This window comes from Dunckerocampus dactyliophorus, chromosome 4, assembly GCF_027744805.1.
Source record: "Dunckerocampus dactyliophorus isolate RoL2022-P2 chromosome 4, RoL_Ddac_1.1, whole genome shotgun sequence".
Classification (NCBI taxonomy): Eukaryota; Metazoa; Chordata; class Actinopteri; order Syngnathiformes; family Syngnathidae; genus Dunckerocampus; species Dunckerocampus dactyliophorus.
In genome coordinates, this window is record NC_072822.1 from 9,075,252 (window position 1) to 9,096,567 (window position 21,316).

At 39.2% G+C, this 21,316-nt stretch overlaps 2 protein-coding genes across 4 annotated transcripts; both read left to right on the forward strand.

Annotated features, from left to right (window-relative positions):
* The first annotated feature begins 351 nt into the window (after window positions 1-351).
* plpp5 (phospholipid phosphatase 5) lies at window positions 352-8,180 on the forward strand. 3 transcript variants are annotated; one of them, XM_054774905.1, is made up of 9 exons: window positions 384-490; window positions 1,968-2,367; window positions 2,969-3,087; window positions 3,174-3,282; window positions 3,358-3,448; window positions 3,529-3,592; window positions 3,697-3,821; window positions 5,950-6,120; window positions 7,501-8,180. In XM_054774905.1, exons 3-9 carry the CDS (start codon window positions 3,017-3,019, stop codon window positions 7,668-7,670), a joined length of 801 nt encoding a protein of 266 aa, XP_054630880.1. In that variant the 5' UTR covers window positions 384-490; window positions 1,968-2,367; window positions 2,969-3,016; the 3' UTR covers window positions 7,671-8,180. The 3 variants fall into 3 exon arrangements, with proteins under 3 accessions (XP_054630878.1, XP_054630879.1, XP_054630880.1); XM_054774903.1 differs by lacking the exon at window positions 1,968-2,367 and having other exon boundaries at window positions 352-490; window positions 2,966-3,087; XM_054774904.1 differs by lacking the exon at window positions 1,968-2,367 and having other exon boundaries at window positions 356-490.
* A 3,267-nt stretch (window positions 8,181-11,447) lies between these two features.
* Window positions 11,448-17,936, forward strand: cdc45 (CDC45 cell division cycle 45 homolog (S. cerevisiae)). Its single transcript, XM_054773693.1, has 18 exons — window positions 11,448-11,627; window positions 11,779-11,838; window positions 12,073-12,165; window positions 12,245-12,382; window positions 12,464-12,613; window positions 12,714-12,772; window positions 12,850-12,898; window positions 12,981-13,042; window positions 13,122-13,172; window positions 15,160-15,279; window positions 15,370-15,501; window positions 15,575-15,673; window positions 15,751-15,912; window positions 15,982-16,120; window positions 16,206-16,289; window positions 16,935-17,053; window positions 17,221-17,297; window positions 17,637-17,936. The coding sequence occupies exons 1-18, from the start codon at window positions 11,577-11,579 to the stop codon at window positions 17,699-17,701; spliced, it is 1,710 nt and encodes a 569-aa protein (XP_054629668.1). The 5' UTR covers window positions 11,448-11,576; the 3' UTR covers window positions 17,702-17,936.
* Window positions 17,937-21,316: the final 3,380 nt, after the last annotated feature.

The following is a 21,316-nucleotide window of genomic DNA, read 5'->3' on the forward strand; positions in this document are numbered from 1 at the left end:
ATTGATAATTCTTTCATGTAACAAAAACATATTTAAGTATATAGGTATGATTATAATCAAATAAAAGTAGTTGATAGTTATTTTGATAGTTCGATTAACATGACGTGGCTTCTCGTATCCACGTGTCAAGACAGACAAAGTTACCTAATTACCATTTTTGTTTTCAAAATATATCAACATTTGTATCATAGTGCCAATAGAGTACTGCTATATCATCGGTACGTTGGCTTTATAGATTAAATATTCAACGCAGTATTAAAGAACAATTGACTGATACCATACATTTTCCGTAAGAGAGTCTAAACGATCGCCACGCTTCAGAATACATTTATTTTGAAAACATAAACGGAAATGTTTTTTCCTGTCTTATTGTTGTGCTTGCCGTCTTCTCTCCTAGACATAGTCTTAATTTGCTGAAGATGCCGCAGACTAATTGTGAAGAAGCCGTGTTAACATGAAGTTAGACAGATAAAGGAACGACACAATTAAGGTGAGTCTTTATTCTGCAAATTGTGTTTCTGACGACAGCGTGTCAGGTGTCTTGTTTGACAGATGTGCTAGCTAGCTAAGCTTCGGCTGTTAGCATCTTGTGTCCACAGGCAGGCAATGGTAACACATTGTTGTCATTTGTAGTTAGAATGGCTCTCCTATATCTCTTGCAGTCGAAGTTATTGATTTGAGATGCAATAACATCGGAGTGAATAGCAAGGCATAGCATGGGGACATGCAATTTGCAACATCTACAGTTGTTTTAAGCCACCTTAATAAACAATTCTGTATGACTGCTTCATTTTCTCCCAATGATAGCATATCTATGGACATATATAGAGAATAAGATTGTCACAATACCAGAATTTCAATAGTCGTAACCATTATCATTATTATTCGATACCACGACACCATGATAAAAAAAAAATTAAATTCACCTTTTCAAACTGAAGTATTTATGAACATCTCTCATCTACACAATTTAAATTGCAGTACCAGCTGCCAAGATGTAACTGTACATTAAAAAAGAATAGTAGTAGCCCATAGCCTTCCAGTCTGAAGCAATACTGTACTTATAAATATGGTGAATAAACAACAATAGTCAAAAATTTTACATTAAAAAAGGACAATCATTTTTTTTACATAGAATTTTATATAATTGCCTCATTAGCATCAAGCGGCGCCGGTGTGGCACGACGTGTGCCCTTGTAGAGTTTTGCATCCCGTAGCGTGTGGATTTAGCGTGTATTTCTTTGGGACACTCTAACTAACATATAAGAACATGACACTATTTAACTACCTTTTCGACATGCGAGTATCATAACCTATAAAGTCCCAATTCACAAATGTCATCAATTAATCACTTGTGGTGTAAACAAACATTTATTGACACTACACGTTGAATCTTAAAAAAATACAGTAATTGACAAACTATACATTTTACTCACGTGAAAGATTTGTTCAAAGGGATGCACATTTAGAACATTTACTCCATTTACAATAGGTTTCTTTGTTATTCGCATGCATAGGCCTGTCACGATAACAATTTTTGCTGGACGATAATTGTCCCACAAGTGATTGCCGATAAACGATATTATTGTCAACATTATTTTGAGACAATTTTTTCATTCATGTGATGGTAATATATGGCATAATAATGCAAGTACACTGTATTAAAAATATATATATATATTTCTCAAGAATATTTAATATTGTAATTGAAATGTTAAGACCTTTTAAATGTACTGTAATAAATGACATTTTTTTTAGTAAGAAAATATTGTGTATTGTGTGTTGTCTTGTGACATGAGTCGCAGAATTAGCCACTGTAGACTGCATTAAGAGCTGCATTTTGTTTATTTATTTAGAAATAATTCAGTTATTGTTTTTATTCATTTTAAATACACATATTCCACTTCTATCATGTTCTATTATATTGGTTAAAAATCAACAGAAAACCTTTTTTCTGTTCTTTTCAGATACAGTGGTTCCTTGCTCTATCGTGGTTCACCTTTCGCGGATTCAATGTTTTGCGGATTTTTTTGTGTGATTCTTTTCTATTATGTTATATGGCAGCATATGAACGCTGTTACAGGCCGAGACTGGCCCTTTAAGAAGAATTGCGTCGTGGGAAGTCTGTCTGCACCACCCATTGTTTTCTGCCTGCTGATTGGCTGTAGACCATTGTCAATCAATCTTCTTTGTGCCACCCTGCCGTGTCTCCTGTGTCATCGCAGGCTTGCTTGCTTGCTAATTTGTAAATGAATCTTCGGTTCAAAGGAGGAGTGCAGCAATATGTTTTAACTAGGATACAAAAACGCTGTAGTACAGCGGAACGGCGCTAGGACAAAAAGGCACGGTCACAGGAGTGAAATACATGTGAGTGACTCAATAATTCCTTGTGTCCGACCTGTAGGTTGATCGTTCAAATTCAAACGAAGGTTTGAACTTTTTTGAGAGTGGTTAAACAAGAGACAAATGTGAGAATATGTTATTGCCTGTCTTGGAAAAGCGTATGAAGTGTATGGTGAGGGGTTTTACAGCCTTAAAACATATATAATAACTGTAAAAAAAATGAAGTTGGCGACTTTGCAGATTTCACTTAGTGCGGGGTATTTTGGGAACCTATCCGTTGGACAAGTATAGAGGTACAGTGTATATGTGAAAGGGGATGAAGTGCACAGTAGCGCTATTTGGAGCTCTTGTCAGAGACAGGTGTGGACAAACACAGCTCATTAGCATTAAAGCTACAGACACGCAAAATAGTGGGTTCCCAGTAGGGCTTGCTAAAAGAACTTTTAAACTGTCTAAATTCCAGCATCAAGGCTAGATTTAGGACAACACACTTCCAATACACTATTGTGGGACCACTTTGAGACTGATCGTTCAAAATAGGTATCATATGGGACATTTAGACACTTCATTTTGAATAGCAATATAAAATGGAACAGTATAGCTATATCTTCTCCAAACAAAGCAGGGAGAGGTGATGTGTTGCGCTGCCTGAATTCCATGACTGAGAGACAAAATGAAGAGGCGGCTCATTCGTGGTTTCCTGTCGGAGATCTCCATCCGCTTGGCCCTCTTTGTGGTTTTCCTGTAAGTGCGTCCACCATATGCATCCCTTTTGGATTCATTATTTAAGATTAGGGTTAAAGCCAAACTGTTGTGTTTCACTCACTCAGCGTGACAGAGCAGCTTCCACCTTTCTACCGTGAGATCCAGGCAGAGGAGATGTGGTTGTATAAATTTCACCGCGTGGAGCAGGATCATGTACCCACGTCGCTCATGTTTGTAAGTGAGGCAGTTGCCAGGTATTGTATATTTAACTCTTAATGATCTTGGTCTGCCTCTTATTTGCTGTTTCAGAGCATCACTGTCTTCACACCACTGATTGTCATCCTGGTTTTTACCTTCATGACAAAGTCAGAGCGAGGAGACGCAAAGGAAGCGTCACTGGGTGAGATACAAATCTCTCTAGTTAGAATACTTGTTTAGCCGGTGTTTTTTTTTTCCTCATTCCTTCCTTCTGTCATCCAGGCGTGACTTTGACTCTGGTGCTGAACGGCGTTTTCACCAATGCCATCAAACTTGCTGTGGGCAGGTACATGTTCAGTTATAGGTTAATGTTACTTTAACGCAAATCAAAGCCTAGTAGTAATTAGCAGTAGTAAAGTAATTGGTAGTAAAAAATTGTCTGTTTATCAGGCCCAGGCCGGACTTCTTCTACCGCTGTTTCCCAGACGGGCAGATGAACCTGGAGCTACGCTGCAGTGGTGACCCCGATGTGATCATGGAGGGTAGAAAGAGCTTTCCCAGTGGGCACTCTTCATGTAAGGCCCTCTTATGGACACTTAGGCTTGATTTACACTGCAGGTGTCAAATTCTGGTTTCACAGAACACATTTTTTGACTGAAAATGAATGAATGTTTATTTTCAAATGATCCGCATGCACACACTCCCAAAATGCATGTAAAAAACTACATGAGCATCAACTTTGGGCTATGTGGAAGTCAACCACAATAAATATTAAATATGGCAACACATTTGGTTAGTACAGGGGTGTCCAAACGTTTTTCATCGAGAGCCGCATACTGAAAACTCCAAGGATGGACAGACAAATGCTAAGAAGTTAAATCAATTTCAAGAAAATAAATCACTTGCAACTCAACTTTGTGACATGGGTGAAAAAACATGTTATTTGTCACGTTCTGGCTTTGTGGAGTTGTGGTGACGACACCAGGATACGAGAGATGAGACCCAAAGGCAGGTAAAAGTCTTAATTATTTAAGGCTGCTATGCAGCAGCAGGAATCTTAAAAAGGAGCAGTTCGGTGGCAATGCTTTGACGCAGACAGACGTCACAGGCTCAACTAAATAATCAAACACAGAATGACAAGCAGGTGCGTCGGGGCAGGGAAGTCAAGGTGGATGAACACAGATTGGAACAAAACAGGAAGTAGCTACAAAATAAGGGTCTGAAACAGCAACTAAGGCATCGAAAGGGAAGAAAAACATACTGTCATGCTGGCTAACTCACGGATGACATTAGTAGTATGAATGTTTTCTCCTTATTTGAACTTTTTTTGCTTGTTTTTTTCCAAATATTTCAATATTTACATTTTCTTGTATTGTTCTGACTTTATCCCCATAATATTTGGACTTAATATTTGGACGTAATATTCTAGCTTTTTCCCAACTTAATTTTGCAACTTCATTCTTTGTTTTGCTTGTTTCACATAGTATGATAACTTTAGAAAATAACTTTTTTTTTTCTTTAATATTTCAACATTAATTTTAATTAATTTTGTTTTTAATGTCATGTAGTTATTTAATTTTTACCTGAAATATGTTTCTTCCTCATTATGACTTTATTCTCCTAATATAATGACTTTACTCTTGTAAACCTGTAACTTTTTTTCATGTAGTATTATGACTTTATTCTCCTAATAGTTCAACATCATTTAAATATATTTATTGCTGCTGTTTTTTTTCCCTTTTGCTGGGTTTCTTTCATTTTCTTGATTAATTGTATTTTTAAGGCCAGTAAAAAAAATTAATAAAATTAAAAAAAACAGCCACAGGCAGAAAATGACCCCCAGTCGTACTTTTGGACACTCCTGGGTTAGCACATCTATGTTACAGGCAGGCAATCAGCTTGTCTCTCTCTTGTATCTGTGTGGAGTTGGCATGTTTTCCAGTGCTTGTCTACTATGGTTTCCTCCCACATTCCAAAATCATGCTTGTTCCTCAGCTACTACTTATCTTTAATTAATTAATGTACTTTGGTTTAGTTTATTTTGAACATGCATGCAAAGTTAAACAGAAATACATCATATGCCCATAATTCAACATTCAACAACATGTGTTAAAAGGAGTAGGAAGAAGCAGAGCTAATTAAATCCTACCCCCTCTTCATATCACAGCAGTCACTAATTCAGTTCTAAATTTGTTCTTAGCTGGTCCACAGAAACAAGACAAAGCAGGTCAGGGAGCAAAAATATATATCCATGCATTTTCCATGCCGCCTATCCGCCTTAGGGTCGTGGGGGTATGCTGGAGCCTATCCTAGCTGACTTTGTGTGAGAGGCGGGGTACACCCTGGACTGGTCGCCAGCCAGTCGCAGGGCACATATAGACAAACAACCATTCCCACTCACATTCATACCTATGGACAATTTAAAGTCTCCAATTAACCTAACATGCATGTTTTTGGAATGTGGGAGGAAACCGGAGTACCCGGAGAAAACGCACAGGGAGAGCTTGCAAACTCCACACAGAGATGCCCAAACAGAAATCCGAACCCAGGTCTTCCCGATCTCCTGACTGTGTGCCCAACATGCTAACCGCTTGGCCACCGTGCAGCCCAAAAATATCCATCTTTTTAATATACAGTAGAAGCATGTAAGAGTGTGTTTTTTTCCTGAAGTGATCTTCAGTGTTCTGTGTTGTCTTTCTATAGTTGCTTTTGCCGGGCTGGGCTTCACCGCCTTCTACATTGCCGGAAAGTTGCGATGCTTCAATGCAGCAGGTCAAGGCAGAGCGTGGCGACTCTGCGCTTTTCTCACCCCTTTAATGGTAGCGCTGACCATCGCTCTCTCCAGAACCTGCGACTACAAACACCACTGGCAAGGTCACATATATTTGTCTTTTTAAGCATAAATACTTAAGGCAGGGTGTCCAAACTTTTTTAGGGGAGGGCCACATAGTGAAAAATGAAAGGATGCAAGGGCCACTTTGATATTTTTGCAAAGCAACACATGTAGATATGCTGAGAAGTTAAATATAGTTCAAGAAAAAGTTGCATCTCAGCTTTTTGATATAGGTGAAAAAGCCTATTATTAGTACCATCTTTGCTCTTTTTTTCAGATTTTTCAGTTGTTTTTTTCAAATATTTCAACGTTATATATATATATATATAATAAAATATTAAACAACCTTTGGAAATTTTCTTTTCATTATATTAAATCTTTATTCGCTTAATATTTTGACTTTATTCCCATAATATTGTAACTTTTTTTTCACCAACCTAATTTTCCAAAAATACAACTTTCTTTTATTTTATTTGTTTCCTCATAATATTATGATTTTTTTAAAATAACATATTTTTTCTCTATGCTACTGAAATTATTTTTCCTCATAATATTGCAAGTTTATTGTCATAAAACTGACTTTTTTTCTTGAAAGAATACCACTTTTTTTCTTAATATTTTTACTTTATTCTTGTAAAATTACTGCTGATTTTTCATTAAAAAAAACATGTCAGCTGAATATGAAATATTTTCATGTTATTTTTGACTAGATGTCTGTGACCCGCGCAGAATGGGTTCGTGATTCACTTTTGTGTTCCTGCCAACCAGTTAGGGAATCTGTTAAAGGGACCGTATGCAACTGGCTCAAGGGTAAATGTTTTTCAGCCAAAAAATATAAGAATACCAGCACTAGATACCATATGTTGCCAATAGTGGTTTAAAAGAACAGATTGTACAATTGTGAGATAAATTTCCATTCGACCCAAATAAAATAACTGCCGTTCATGGCTGTTACTCTTGGCTGTCCGTAGTACATACACACACCAAAGCAGGCTTAGAGAGATGACCAACAATTTAAATTCATGTTGTTACATGTTACATTACATTCAGTGATAGCTAATCTTAGTAGCTAAACTTTGCCACATCGCTATCATGAGCTAACAACAAACATAACGAATACACGTGTGTTTGGTACTCGGGGCGTACTTTACACAATCTAAGCCGGAAGAGTTTTGTCGGAAGCAATTGTTACTGTCTGACCTGTATTTTATACTTGTTATTTATCAAATGATCTAACTACAGGATGCCCTGTTGCTGTGTTAAAATGCACGCAGTTACAGTAATACCCTGCTTTGCTGGCCGGATTTATTTATTTGTTTTTATTTTTTTTACAGAATTTCTGTGTGAAAGCATCTTATTACTAATGGGCCCACACCTGATTGATAAATAATGACAATGCTGAATGCCTCTCCTGCTTGTAGATGTGTTGGTGGGCTCCCTGCTGGGCCTGTTGTTCGCCTGGCTGTGCTACAGGCAGCACTACCCCGCGCTTCACGACCCCGATTGCCACCGACCCCTGAGTCACAGAGAGGGTGTCCCCGCCGCACAGGAACGCAAACTGGCCAACTCCAACTACATCCTGCCCCTGTAAAACACGACCGCCCGAACTGCATCCTTGTTAATGGGGGCTTGGTAACATTTGAAGCATCCAACATGGATGTGTAATATGTAAGGGTGGTACATGGGTTATTTTCTTCACTAAATGGACACTTGGAGTAGGAGACTTGCTAAAACAACCACTCCGTAGAGAGCAGGACCAACTTCACAAGCCCACTATCTCTTTTTTTCTGATCCCATATGCTACTTTTTATTTGAGATCAGTAATTGTATGATTACGATTGGATCATATTAGTAAAGTAGGTTATAATACTTTTTTTTAAATCACAGTGCTTAATCTTAAATCATGATGTCAGTACATTTGTGTAATTATGAAATGGTTTGTGGATCAATAACATGAATGTCTGCTAATGTTTTGGCTAAACCAGCAAGCACATAAGTGTTTTGCGTAGGACTTGAGCCAATTAAGAACATGTCAGTGTCCACAGAAACTGGTTAAAAAAAAAAAAAAAACATACCTTAATAGTGGGAGATGAGTATTTTGGGTGGGGGGGGGGGGGGGGGGGGGGGGAAGAGCTGTCCTTTGAAAAATCAGCTGCTTTCACACATCTGTCAGGGACTTACAAGTTATGTTTACTTTTGGGAATTTTTGTTTTCTTGGGAAATATTTGCCAAACTGCAGATAAAAGCAGTCATAATCAGCCCTTCAGCTGGTGCATCTCTGATACATGACAACTAACATCTCTTGAAAAATAGTGAAATCGCACTGTTAGCATTATTATTTTTTTTATTTCTGCCTCAATATCATGGTCTTCCTGTTGCTTATTTCCAATAGAACCGTCGTTTAAATGGACTGTTACTGAAATATGTGCTGTCCTGAGAAAGCAGGGTCACTGTGCAGAGCCAGCTGTAATAACCTGAGCTGTATGTTTTTCGCCAGTGTTTTGTTTGCACATCTGTCCATCCATCTGTTGGTAGTGTAACTGATGACGGCCTAGCTGTGGCTGTTGTCACAATGTTAACACAAAGAAAGAAGATCATTGGGACACATACAGAGTTTGTGTTGAGTTACTTCTTTTCCATGTGATGGTGCTAGCATCCCAGTGCTCCTGCTGGTCAGGGTTCATATCCTGTTCATATTTGTCAGCATATAGTTCATATATATCATTTTTTTGTCATTATTTGTTATATTTGTGTATGTACCATATTTTGTCATATTTTATATTTCATATAATTTTTCACCAATTTATACTACTCACAGGAAGTTAGGGATATCTCAGATACATTCTTAGGATCAACCTAAAATGTAAAATTTACAGGTGAACTTAATTTGAGCTTCTCTAACTTTGAATGCACATGTTCAATGCTTAACGCGCAACTTGCTGTTCTCAAACGTAACAGCTGTGCATATCGCTAACTTATTGTGAGTAGTATCATTTAACAGCGGCAGCAGACAGTATGTTGTAGATACCTGTTATTGTTTCTCTGCATAATCATATTAGAACAGTGAGAAGAAAATAATTAATCAAGCCTTTTTGTGTGTAACCCGCCAAAGTTTTGCAGGGTAAAAAGCACTTTGCTGGTTTCTGCGAAGCCGCCTTAAATCGGCTGGATCGCAGCGACTTTAATGACCAAACTTGGCCGGGATTTAGTGCCTTTTTATTTTACAACATTAGTTAATGTTAGTCTGTTGTCGCTTTTTCTTCCGCAAAAATTCAGTTTTTATGTTTTTTCAGTGGTAATAAATCAGATGTAAAGAGGATTCATGATACTTAAATGTGGCATGCGTACGTTTTAATGTTGATGGGACTTCTGCAGAAATTTTATTATTTTTTGGGTTGAAAAGGGGATAACCTTATTTTGACCTTATAGATGATTTTATTGAATTCTAGCATTCCAGTTTTTTAATGAGCCGATGTGATCAGTGTTGTATTTCATTTAGGGCATGCAGGACTTTTACCGTACTTGAATTTTCAGTGTTTGCTCGAAATGTGATCATGTTAGGCACACTGGTGTTTTGGCTAGATTGTTAATCGCCACTGCTCTAAAATCTGGAATGTTTCTCAATATACAAACATGTGTTTCCTCATCAATGAGGATGTACTTTTCAGTAAGTTTTTATGTGGGTGTTTATTATGTATATTGTTTGTCCTGACTGTTAAGTCGTATACAATTTTGCTTTTTTTGGTCAGGCGTGTTTTTTTTGTTTGTTTGCCTTGTAGGAACATGTAGCAACCATTTAATGCAGATACACTCACCTGATTGAATTATGCCGTGATGTCTTGGTCAAGCTAAATCATGTTCCTACATACATGTTCCATCTTTTGTATGAGCTCTGTTGATTTGGGTTGTGTAGTAATACTAGCAAAAGGTAGTGACTTATGATTAAATGATTCTGATTTGAACTTTGCTCACTGGACACTTGCACTATCTAATGAGATTCTATACTTCCATCCATCCATCTTCTACTGCTTATCTGAGGTCGGGTCGCGGGGGCAGCAGCCTAAACAGGGAAGCCCAGACTTCCATCTCCCTGGCTACTTCGTCCAGCTCCTCCCAGTGGATCCCGAGGCGTTCCCAGGCCAGTTGAGAGACTATAGTCTCTCCAACGTGTCCTGGGTCTTCCCGGAGGCCTCTTACCGGTCGGATGTGCCCTGAACACCTCCCTGGGGAGTTGTCCGGGAAGCATCTTGGCCAGATGCCCAAGTCACATCATCTGGTGCCGCTAATGCGGAGGAGCAGCGGTTCTACTCTGAGTTTCTCCCAGATGTCAGTGCTTCTCACCTTATTGCTTAAGGGAGAGACCAGCCACCCTACAGAGAAAACTCATTTCAACCGTTTGTACCTGCAATCTTGTCCTTTCAGTCACTACCCAAACCGGTAAATTGAGAGCTTTGCCTTTTGGCTCAGTTCCTTCTTAACCACAACAGACCGATGCACAGTCTGTCTGTACTTTATAAAAGCAAATAAGACTGCTAATTTTTGATTGACATTAGACTGTATAGGTGTGCCTAATGCGGTTATGGCTATATGACGTGTATATTATGTCCCAGTGTATTAGACCAGGGGTGTGAGTGTGAGGCTGGGTTCCCCTGGAAGACTTTTGGGAAGGTTCAGCAGCTTGAGAAGAAAACCATTGTTCATACCCGCTAAGCTAACCAGCTATGTTTAAAGAAAAAATTAACTGATTTTGCATTCATAAACAAAGTCTGAGGTAAGCCGAAATCTCCACAAAATGTACTCCAGATAATCTTTAAGCACTTACAGCTGTTTGAAACAACTCAAAATGTGTGTGTTTGTAGCATACCTTCTATTTCAAAACCTTAACTCACACAGTAGTCGGTCAGACTCCTTATTTAACCTACGAGCCTTAATTATTCTTCAAATACTGCATATTATATTATACTGTATAATAATAACAATAATAATAACAATAATAATTATTATTATTATTATATATCATACATTAAAAATAATAGAACAAAGAAAATATAAGACATGGTCAAAATAACTGGTTACAACGTGTTTTTTATTTTAATGAAAATAAATAATCGATGACGGTAGTACAGTACGTATAGCCATAGCGACCAAAAAAAACTTAACTTACAAATACATAAATAAATACAGCTACTAATACAATAAATAATGTAAAACAAAACATTAAGTGAGGGGTACATTCCTTCTTGTTTTGGGCAGAATCTTTCCGAGTTCTGGTAGGAGTGGCTTCACTTGTGTGACGTAAATGCGATTTCCTTCAGTGATTGGTTAGCTGTGTGACGCATACATTTGGCGCCATAGTTCCAAGAAGGGAAGCAGCGGACTCTTGACACAAAACCCTGAAAAGTCGTTCTTCAGTACGATTTTTGGTATATATCCTCGGGTTTCCTGCGTAATTGAACAATTAAACTGTGTATTCCACTCCTGGTTGTTGCTCGCCACGATGTTTGTCACGGACATACGGAAAGAATTTTATGAAGTTGTTGCCAACCAGGTATGTTGTTGAGCGAACTGTAACGTTAGCTTACTCGTTAGCTAATACAGCCATCGTTTTATGCTCATTTCAAATATAATTTACGATATATGAAATGTCCAAATCTTTTCCAAACATTGTGGTTTCCTAACTTTGTGGTATTCTTCCTTAGAGAGTGGCACTCCTGGTGGCATCAGATATCGATGCTTTGTGCGCCTGTAAAATACTTCAGGTAAGTTAGCGGCTAGCAAGCATCAGCTCCTGTCAGAAGTACTTTGTTTTGGCTGGTTGTTTACACTGGCACTTAGTAAAATAAAAACAGTATTAGCTAATGCCAGGGAAGTACTTAGAGTTCTCTAATACGGGGGAATTACATGTTGCACTTTTTACAATTTTGCATACATATTCGTTCTGCATCCTTTGGCAAGAGGTCACAGTGAAAGTTGGTCTATGGTTGTTTCTTTAGGCCTTGTTCCACTGCGATCAGGTTCCATATACCCTTGTGCCAGTGGCAGGATGGCAGGACCTTGGCACTGCCTTCCTTGAACACAAAGAGCAAGTATGAAGCTCTTCTGATGATAAATTACTTAATCTCTTCATGATAAATAATATTATATCTGTTTTTTATTCTGTTATAGTTCAAATACTTTGTTCTCATCAACTGCGGTGCCAACGTTGACCTTCTGGAGATGCTACAGCCAGACGACGACTCCATCTTCTTCATTTGTGACACTCACCGGCCTGTGGATGTTGTTAACGTCTACAATGATACTCAGGTGATTGGTAATAATAATTGTTTGAGTTGGACTACAATTCATCTTAGGTCGGCCTTTGTGTAAATGTCTTTTTTTCTGCAGATAAAACTGCTGATAAAACAGGACGACGACTTGGGTGTGCCCCCCTATGACGAAATCTTCCGCGACGATGACGATGAGGAAGGAGACGATTCTGGAAATGAAAGTGACGAAGGCTCCGAGCCGTCTGGCAAGCGGAGGAGATTTGATGAGGTACGGTACGTGCGGTTCGACAGTTATTGAACCAAGATTCAAGCTCAAACATTAAAAAAAATATGCTGATGTGCTTGACATTGTGTTGTGTTTTTTGCAGGGGGCAGTTGAGAGAAGAATAGAGAGGCAGCGAGAGAAGAGGGAATGGGAAGCACGAAGGCAAATCATTTGTACAGTATTTGCACAATGTACTGCCAAACACAGGATATTTGCATTAATGTTTGCTTTAATCATAGGAGGGAAATTTTGTTTGACTACGAGCAATATGAATACCATGGGACTTCTGTGAGTAAACCATTTTTAAACATATTTCTTCAGCATGTGCTCAGAACAAGATATGACTTTTGAATCATCTTGCCTATGTCAGGCAGCAATTATGTTTTTTGAGCTGGCCTGGATGTTGACTAAAGACACTAAAGACATGCTCTGGTAAGTCACTTTTTGAATTATAAATTACTGTGAGCTGAATTGCACAGAAATGTAGACAGAGTTGTTTGTTGATTTGCAGGTGGGCCGTCATCGGACTAACGGACCAGTGGGTTCACGATAAAGTCACACAGTGAGCAATGTTCTTCATTCCCACATTAAACACCTGCGTAGTGTTTGCGTACCATATAGTTTATTAGATGGCGGTAGTCAGATTTGGGGTCAGAATCGCAGGATAACTCACAACATGAAATGGAGATATGGCAATTATTAGTAGACACCTCACATTTCCACAACTATTTTATTATATTTTCCGTTTTCCCTCGATGCGTTGTAGTTCCCCAGCGCCGGCAGCTTTCATGCATACTTTTCATGCAGAACCGCAAGTCTACACATTGTTCTTTTATTAAACAAACTAAGTAGCCTCATCTTATCTACACAACAGCATGCCATTTCTGTCTCTTCATGGTTGTGTTTACAATTCCTCATTTTCTGTCGTATCACGGAGGGGTGTCTCGATCCAATATTGCTATATATCGGGCCGATATCAGCAAAGAAATCAGTATCGTATTATCCGGCCTGCATCTCCGATATTGGCACTCCGATACAAGCAGTCAATTTCAGGCTCCGCCCCAGCAGGCCAGATGGAGCCCACGTGATCACAGTCTGTGCTAACGTCTTAACCGAGTAGAAAGAAGTAGGCGTGATGTCGGCTGTGTGTGTTTTTTTGTTAAAGTCCGAAAAAGACATTGAAGCTGTGTGCAAAAGTTGTTATGCACGTGCGCATTTCAAGCAGCATCACACAGGAAACTCCCACGGGGCGGCAAGAAGTCATTAGCTATAACAGAAAAGATGACCAGCCCCTGTCAGTGGTGAGTCAAGGTGGGTTTAAACTTCATTCAGCACCTCAAACCTTGTTATATTATGCCCAGCCTCAAATATATTTTGGAAACAACTTTCTATAATTTTGATAAAACTAAAGTAAATGGGTCAGTTTTCTCATAGCTACTGTTGCTGATTATTGTTCTCGGAGTAATATCACTTGATCACACCTTTTCTCACATTCCACACTACATAATAAGTAATACGAGTATGAATGATTCGTGCTGATAACGGACTGATATTGGTATAGGCCGATATTCAAGCCTGCAATATCGGTATCAGATCCGAAGTGGAAAAAGTTGTAATCAGGACACCCCTAACCAAAGGCAGAGGAGCGATCGCATTAATTAAATGGCACTTTTTTTATTTTGACTCCTTAGAACTAATTTGCAGTCTTCTACTGCTTTCAGTTATGAAGGTGTGAAATATAATTGGTGGAGCGATTGTAGTACAGTCGGCTACGCTGCGTGCTGCATGTGTGCACGTTTGCACGGGCCCCACACACACACACACACACACACACACACACAGCGTACGTCCACTTATGTGCGTGTGCGTGCTTGTGCCTGACAATACCTGGACTATAATGTCTATGTGTGAAGTCAGTTTTAGTATATAGTAAATATACACTGCTATACAAGCTTTACACTGACTACTCAACTAGAGCTGCAACAGTTAATTGATTAATCAATGATTATTCGATTATCCAATTAATCGACAACTATTTTGGTATTCGATTTATTGTGTTTTTTTTTCTAATTAAAAAAATTAAATGTCCTGTGATTTCAACCTCTCAAATGTGAATAGTATTTACTTACCTTAGTCATCCATGACAGCAGGCCTATTATCTTTGTGTTTTAGGCAAAAACACACATCAACTTTGACTTTGGGAAAATAGTGATGTACATTTTTACGTCTTTTCTGATATGTCGCAGAGTAAACTACTAACTGTGTTTGGTTCATATTGATTTGGTCCATCTAGGGCCTAACCGATTACGCAATCAAAACAATAAGCGTCAGATTAATCGTTAATTAAAAAATGTAAAAAAAAATAAATACAGTATATCCAAGTTTCGTTTTTTTTTTTTTTTATTTCTGTTTCTTTGCTGTCGTCCCCCCCCCATGGCAATTCATAGTTGAATGGCAAATGTATGCTCTGTATTTTGACCTGTGTGTCTTATAATACAGATACTTGGTACTGGTCTCTTTCTCTCTCGCTCTCTCGCTCTGTTTGTTAGTATGAAGTATGTGACCGACATTGCCACGATGCAGCGACATGTTTCCCGACATAACCACCGTAACGAGGATGAGGAAAACTCACTTTCCATTGACTGCGTGAGGATCTCCTTTGAATACGAGTATCCTTGATTCATTTGAGGGGGATTTTAGCATATGAGTCTTTTTCTCCCAACTTTTAGATTTTTGTAGTACTTAACCTTCCTCTTCAGCCTGCGTCTCACCCTCTACCAGCACTGGTCTTTGTATGAGAGCATCTGTAATTCATGTTACACCTCCTGCCACTTCAAGCTTTGGACGTTAAATGGCCAGAAGAAGCTGCAGGAGTTCTTGGCTGACATGGGGTAAAGTTGTCCACAACAAAATGCTGATGCACCAGAGAAGCCAATATTGTCTGACAGTGCTTCTTTGTAACAGGTTACCTCTGAAACAAGTGAGGCAAAAGTTCATCTCCATGGACATGTCCATCAAAGAGAACCTGCGGGACGTCATTGAAGAGTCTTCTAATAAATATGGGTAGGGATGTGGTGAAGATGAAGCAGTATTGGTGCTGCAAGGATCCATTTACTGACTCTTTTCAATCACAATGACAGCATGAAAGATATCCGTATCCAGACATTTGGTGTCCACTTCGGCTTCAAGAACCGTTTCCTGGCCAGCGACATGGTGCACGCTACCACAGCGCTACTGGAGAGTACGGAGAAGGACGAGAATGACACAGACAACTTCATAAAGGCTCTGGACTCTCTTTCAAGGTAGGAATATGTTGACCTCAACTTCATTTAAGATGATTGCCCCACCACTGATGTCTGATGTATTTGTAGGAGTAACCTGGAACGTCTACACTCAGGCATGGAACTGGCTAAGAAGAAGCTGATGGCCATACAGCAGACTGTTGCCAGCTGCATCTGCACCAACCTCATTTTGTCCCAGGGACCTTTCCTCTACTGCTACCTCATGGAGGTACACCTGACCCACCATCGTGCCTGTGATTGTTTGCTAGCAGCACAGCAACCTCCACTGAATAATCCTGTTTGTTGATGTGCAGGGCACCCCAGATGTCAAGCTCTTTTCAAAGCCCATGGCTTTGACTCTGCTTTCTAAGTACCTCCTTAAAGCATTTGTCCATTCAGTGAGTATCTCACTCTTACCCATACCAAAGCTACACTGGAACCACTAAGGTTGGAAAAAACAGCTCTCATTTTAGTTATTTCCGGTCATACAAGTGTAAAAAGAAGTTAACCGCAGCATAAAAAGCTTTAAACAATAAAATCTGTGTGTGCATGTTGGACATGTTGCAACTTCTGAATATGGAGTGACGTCATGCATCATGCTTTTTAGCAGTCGCAACTCAAATAAGTTTAAAAAGAAATGAAACTATTAGAAGCTTCTAATGAAGGTTTAAACAACAGCTTGTTTATTCACTTTTAACTCTGGAAGATGAGTCTCTTCACATTAACACGAAACATTCTGTTCTTTAAATATTGATTGATGTCGCCATATTGTACTGATCAGCCAGGACAGAGACATGTCTACCACTCTCCTTTTATGGCGGCATCACACAAATTTATGGCGTTAATCTTTGATAGAGAGGATCCCTGTGCTGAAGTTTCTGAGATATGCTCAGTTCTTGGGTGGCATCATGCACAATGCTGGTTCAGTTTGTGCCGTTTTAAGACAAATTTTGGTCTGATTCTGAATTGTGCATCTTCAGGGGAATTCCTCTCAATGTGATTAAAGTCAGTGCTTTTTCTTGTACCCCTTTTTTTTTTGTCAGACGAGGAATAAGCGATGCAAACTCCTTCCTCTCATCATGGCTGCCCCGAAAGATGTGGAGAAAGGGACCATCCTCATTGTGGGAATCCCACCTGAGTCAGAGACCTCTGACAAGAAAAAGTAGGTTTCCAATTGACAAGTAAGTATTAAAAAAACTGTGGTTGTAGTTGCCTTCAGACAGAATTTGAGATAAAATTCTTGTATAGGATCTATTTAGCTCGTGTAAGTATACATTTACCTTTTCTGTCAATGCATTACTGTAATTCATCTCTCCACTCTTTCCTCAGTTTCTTTGGCAGAGCATTTGACAAAGCTGCAGAGAGCACCAGCTCCAGAACTCTCCATGACCACTTTGACACGTCCAGTAAGCAAAAACCTAACATTTCTTGCTGATTTGAGACTTTATCGAACACTAGGGGGCAGCATTGTCTAGCACAGTAAAGCAATGCAATGCGCATACCTGTCAACATTTGCGTTATAAAATAGGGAAATGTTCCTGGAAATAAGGGAAATTCTCATATACCCCCTCTCTATTTTATTACTATGACTATTTATAAGTGAATAATTATATAGCCGGAATGTTCATCAGTATCCTCATTTAAAGACACCATATAAACGTGTTGATGCCCAAGTGGCATGTACTCCTTACTTGTACAAATGTGCAAACTAAGCTTACAACTCATTGATCCTTGTTCCTGTGCAGTCATTGAGCTGAAGACAGAAGACCGCAGCAAGTTCCTGGATGCGCTAATCACCCTCTTGTCCTGAGACTTTCGTGTATGTGAGTGTGACTGACATGTTTGTACAAGTCTGAATGCTGTTAGTCTGGTGTGATATGAGTAGCACTAATCTGAATATTTTATCCGTCTTTTAGTTTTTAATGTTTTTAATCTGTGTATATTGTACAGTGGGTTTGTACATGTGTGGGTGTCTTTATTTGTGCTCCTAAATGCAGAACATTTGCCATTCTTTGTTCTTGTCTGCCTGTCAGACTTTCATTAAATGTAACATTTTTAAATGTTTAATAAATCATAAGATCTTACTTAAGTCCTTGATGTAACAAACTCACACAAAATATTATTTTATTTTCCTTAAGTTGCCACGAGGCCCATCCATCCTGACCGCAAATGATTATTAACAGTTCAATGCTTCAATACACTTCATTTTACGCCTTGACCTCAAAGAAAGAGTTACTGAAATTGAATGAACTTGATCTAAGCTCGGCTCACGCAAGCCGAAGGTGAGTGCATGTATCCTTGCTGCACACTAGAGCGAGAATGCAGGTCAGACGTCCCGGTGCTGATTTGATGTCGGCCCATAGCACCACTTGAAAGGAGGAGGGGGAACAGCTGCAAGAATGGTAATTGGGATCCTTATCGCTCTTCCATATGGGTGAGCGAGATTGACAAAGCTAAAACTGATTTACACGGTACTGATCACTGGCCAAAATATTAGCTACACCCGCACAGTCTAATACAAGTAATTATTAGGGCTGTCAAAAATAGTGGCAATACATAATTTCTCTCATTACGTAATTTTTTTCCCAAAATATTTTTATTATTTTTCATCACAAACACCCATACATTGTACCATCTTAAAATTTGCATATATGTTCCACCAATATTTTGAAGTTTCACATAGTAAAGTACACAAGAAAAGAATGGTATTGAAAGATTAATAATAAAATTGACCAAAAAAAATATCCAGCAGTGCAGAGCAAACAGTTACTTTATAGAAATCTGTCTCTTTACCCTTGAAAATATGTTAATCGTTCAAGTCCTATGCAGTTACACACTTCCATAGTCCCAATGTAAGAGGATCCATCATGTTACATTTTTAAGCGTAACGCAAACGCATCATGGCAAGCCCACCTCTGTGTTATGACGACAGACACGGTGTAGTGTCCCCAAAGAGTCACACAGAGGCTGACTCTCTTTTATAACTTTATTCCAACAATTCCAACACCATATATGTATCACCAGCTCACAAACACGTCTCTCGTCCGTTCAGCTTCGGAAAGGCACTTCGTCATTGTCAGTAGATGACCGCGAGATGCATTCAGGGACACTCCGAACAGCACAACAATGTCTTTTATTGTCACTCACTTTGTAACTCTTAATGCGGAAGCACAATTTGCTGCATTTAAGTATGCTCGGAAATCTCAGAATATTCACTCAAAACGTGAATTCAACTTAAATGACGTGGTGTCTTAGAACACAACCCCTTAATAACATGGTTAAAGCGTGATTCAAATGTTCTGGTACTATTAAAGAAACTAGTGTTGAGTAAATAGATTTTCAGACATGTATGCTATCTTTTAGCTTGATTTAAATTTTCAGTTAATTTTGAGCTGTTAATCCATTCATATATATATATATAGTCCTGTCTTTTATCTGTCAGTAAAAATGGGCATATTTTAGACGTAGTTGCAAATGGTGATTAATCGTGATTAATTAATTTGAAACTGATTAATCTGATTCAAATTTTTAATCGTTTGACAGCCCTGTATGCAGGTATTACACAACACAGCAGCATCAGAACTAATGTAATAGCGGTAAGTTGCACACTGCTGAGCCAGCATTAATACCGCTGATGAAAATAACAGCACAACAAGTATAACACAAATGAGTAGCACATGCCTAGGTACATAAAGCTGCTGGATGCTGACCACTCATGATACTTCAAATGCAGCTTCTGTCATCTTGTGGGGGGAAAAAATAGGATGGTTGCCTACAGCCACAGCTGTTAATGCCCCCAAGAAATGTTTATTAAATACCCGACGACTATAGGCTACTTGGCAGTTAATTAATTAAACAGAAGCATTAATTGAAGCAGTTGGGGTACATTACTCTATTTCCTGTTGTACTTGAGTAAAAACAACTTTAAAAAGCGGGTTAACACATTGGGAGGCGCAAATACTAAAAGTAAACCACAAATGATTGCTATCAAGAATTAAGTAGTTACAGTATTTCCAAATCCACCTGTTTGCCTCATCATGTGGTCGTCTCGCCTCAGCTGTCAATCATTTGCCTCTATGCCACTCTACTCACACTCCCCTTTTCTATACACCTCTGCCGATGAGGGGCCACTGCCCTTTCCACCACTCTGCATGTGAGGAATGTGGCATGCAGCACACACACTTGGGGGAAATAGACCCTCACAAGGCAAGATCATGCAGCCATGTAGTGATCTGGGCAAGCCTCTCAGACTGTCCTGTTGCTTTTATTCCACAGTTGCACAGTGGGGGCTCGGAGGGAGGAGGGTGGCTGTGGTGTTTATGGCTCTGTGTTTTTTGTTGTTTTTTTTTTTTGTTTTTGACATGGCTTGTTTTACGGCGAGTGTAATTACCAAACTTATCAATCATCCTACTTGTGTTATATAACACCTGCACAGTCTAATCGGATCCAGTTCATGGGCTATATTAAAGACAGTGTAATGCAGCTCAATAAGATGACTTTATTATTTAAACTTTTATGGTACTTGTACATATACATTATCATAAACAATTTGAAAATGCCCAGAGATATACAGTACACTCCTGATCCCTACGCAGGATGGTCCAAAAGTGTGACTTTATTCCTCTGGAATAAATACTTTGTCAGGCAGGCATTGTCAACTGCAGCGTTGTCCTGTTGAAAAACCCAGTCATTACCACACAGACGAGGGCCTTCAGTCATGAGCAATGCGCCCTGCATCATCTCCACAAAACCAGCTGCCGTTTGACGCCCCTGCACAACCTGAATCTCCGTTGTTCCACTGATTAAAAAGCACCTCAGATCATGATGGTGCCCCATCCACTGTGCCATATGGAAAATATCTTAGGTGGGATCTCCTTGTCATGCCAGTAACGTTTAAATCCATCAGGACCATCAAGGTTACATTTTTTTCGCATCAGAGAATAAAACTTTCTTCCAACTTTCAATGTCCCATGTTTGGTGCACTCATGCAAATTCCAAACGGGCAATTTTGTGGGGTTGAAGGAGACGAGGCCTTAGAAGACGTTTTTGCTGTCTGATGGTTATTAGAATGCGCTCGGCACCAGTAACAACCTTTATTTGGGCCGAGGATCGTCTCATATCTTGATGGCCAGCCAATAGAATCCTCCAGCTCAGGGCCAATGACATTTTTTGGGTCTACCACTTGACTTTTTTGTTCCATAACACTCAGGGTCTTTGAAGAAGTTTAAAATGTTTGTCTTACTGTGTCGAACCTCAGCAGCAATGGCACACTGCAATAGGCCTTGTTATGCAGCTCAACCATCCCACCTCGTTCAAAGAGCGAAAGCTTTTTTGCCTTTGCCATCAAGAGAACATGACAGTGTGAATATGTGACAGAACATGACATTGAATCCACATTTTTGCCAAGATTTTGGCTTTTAAAGGC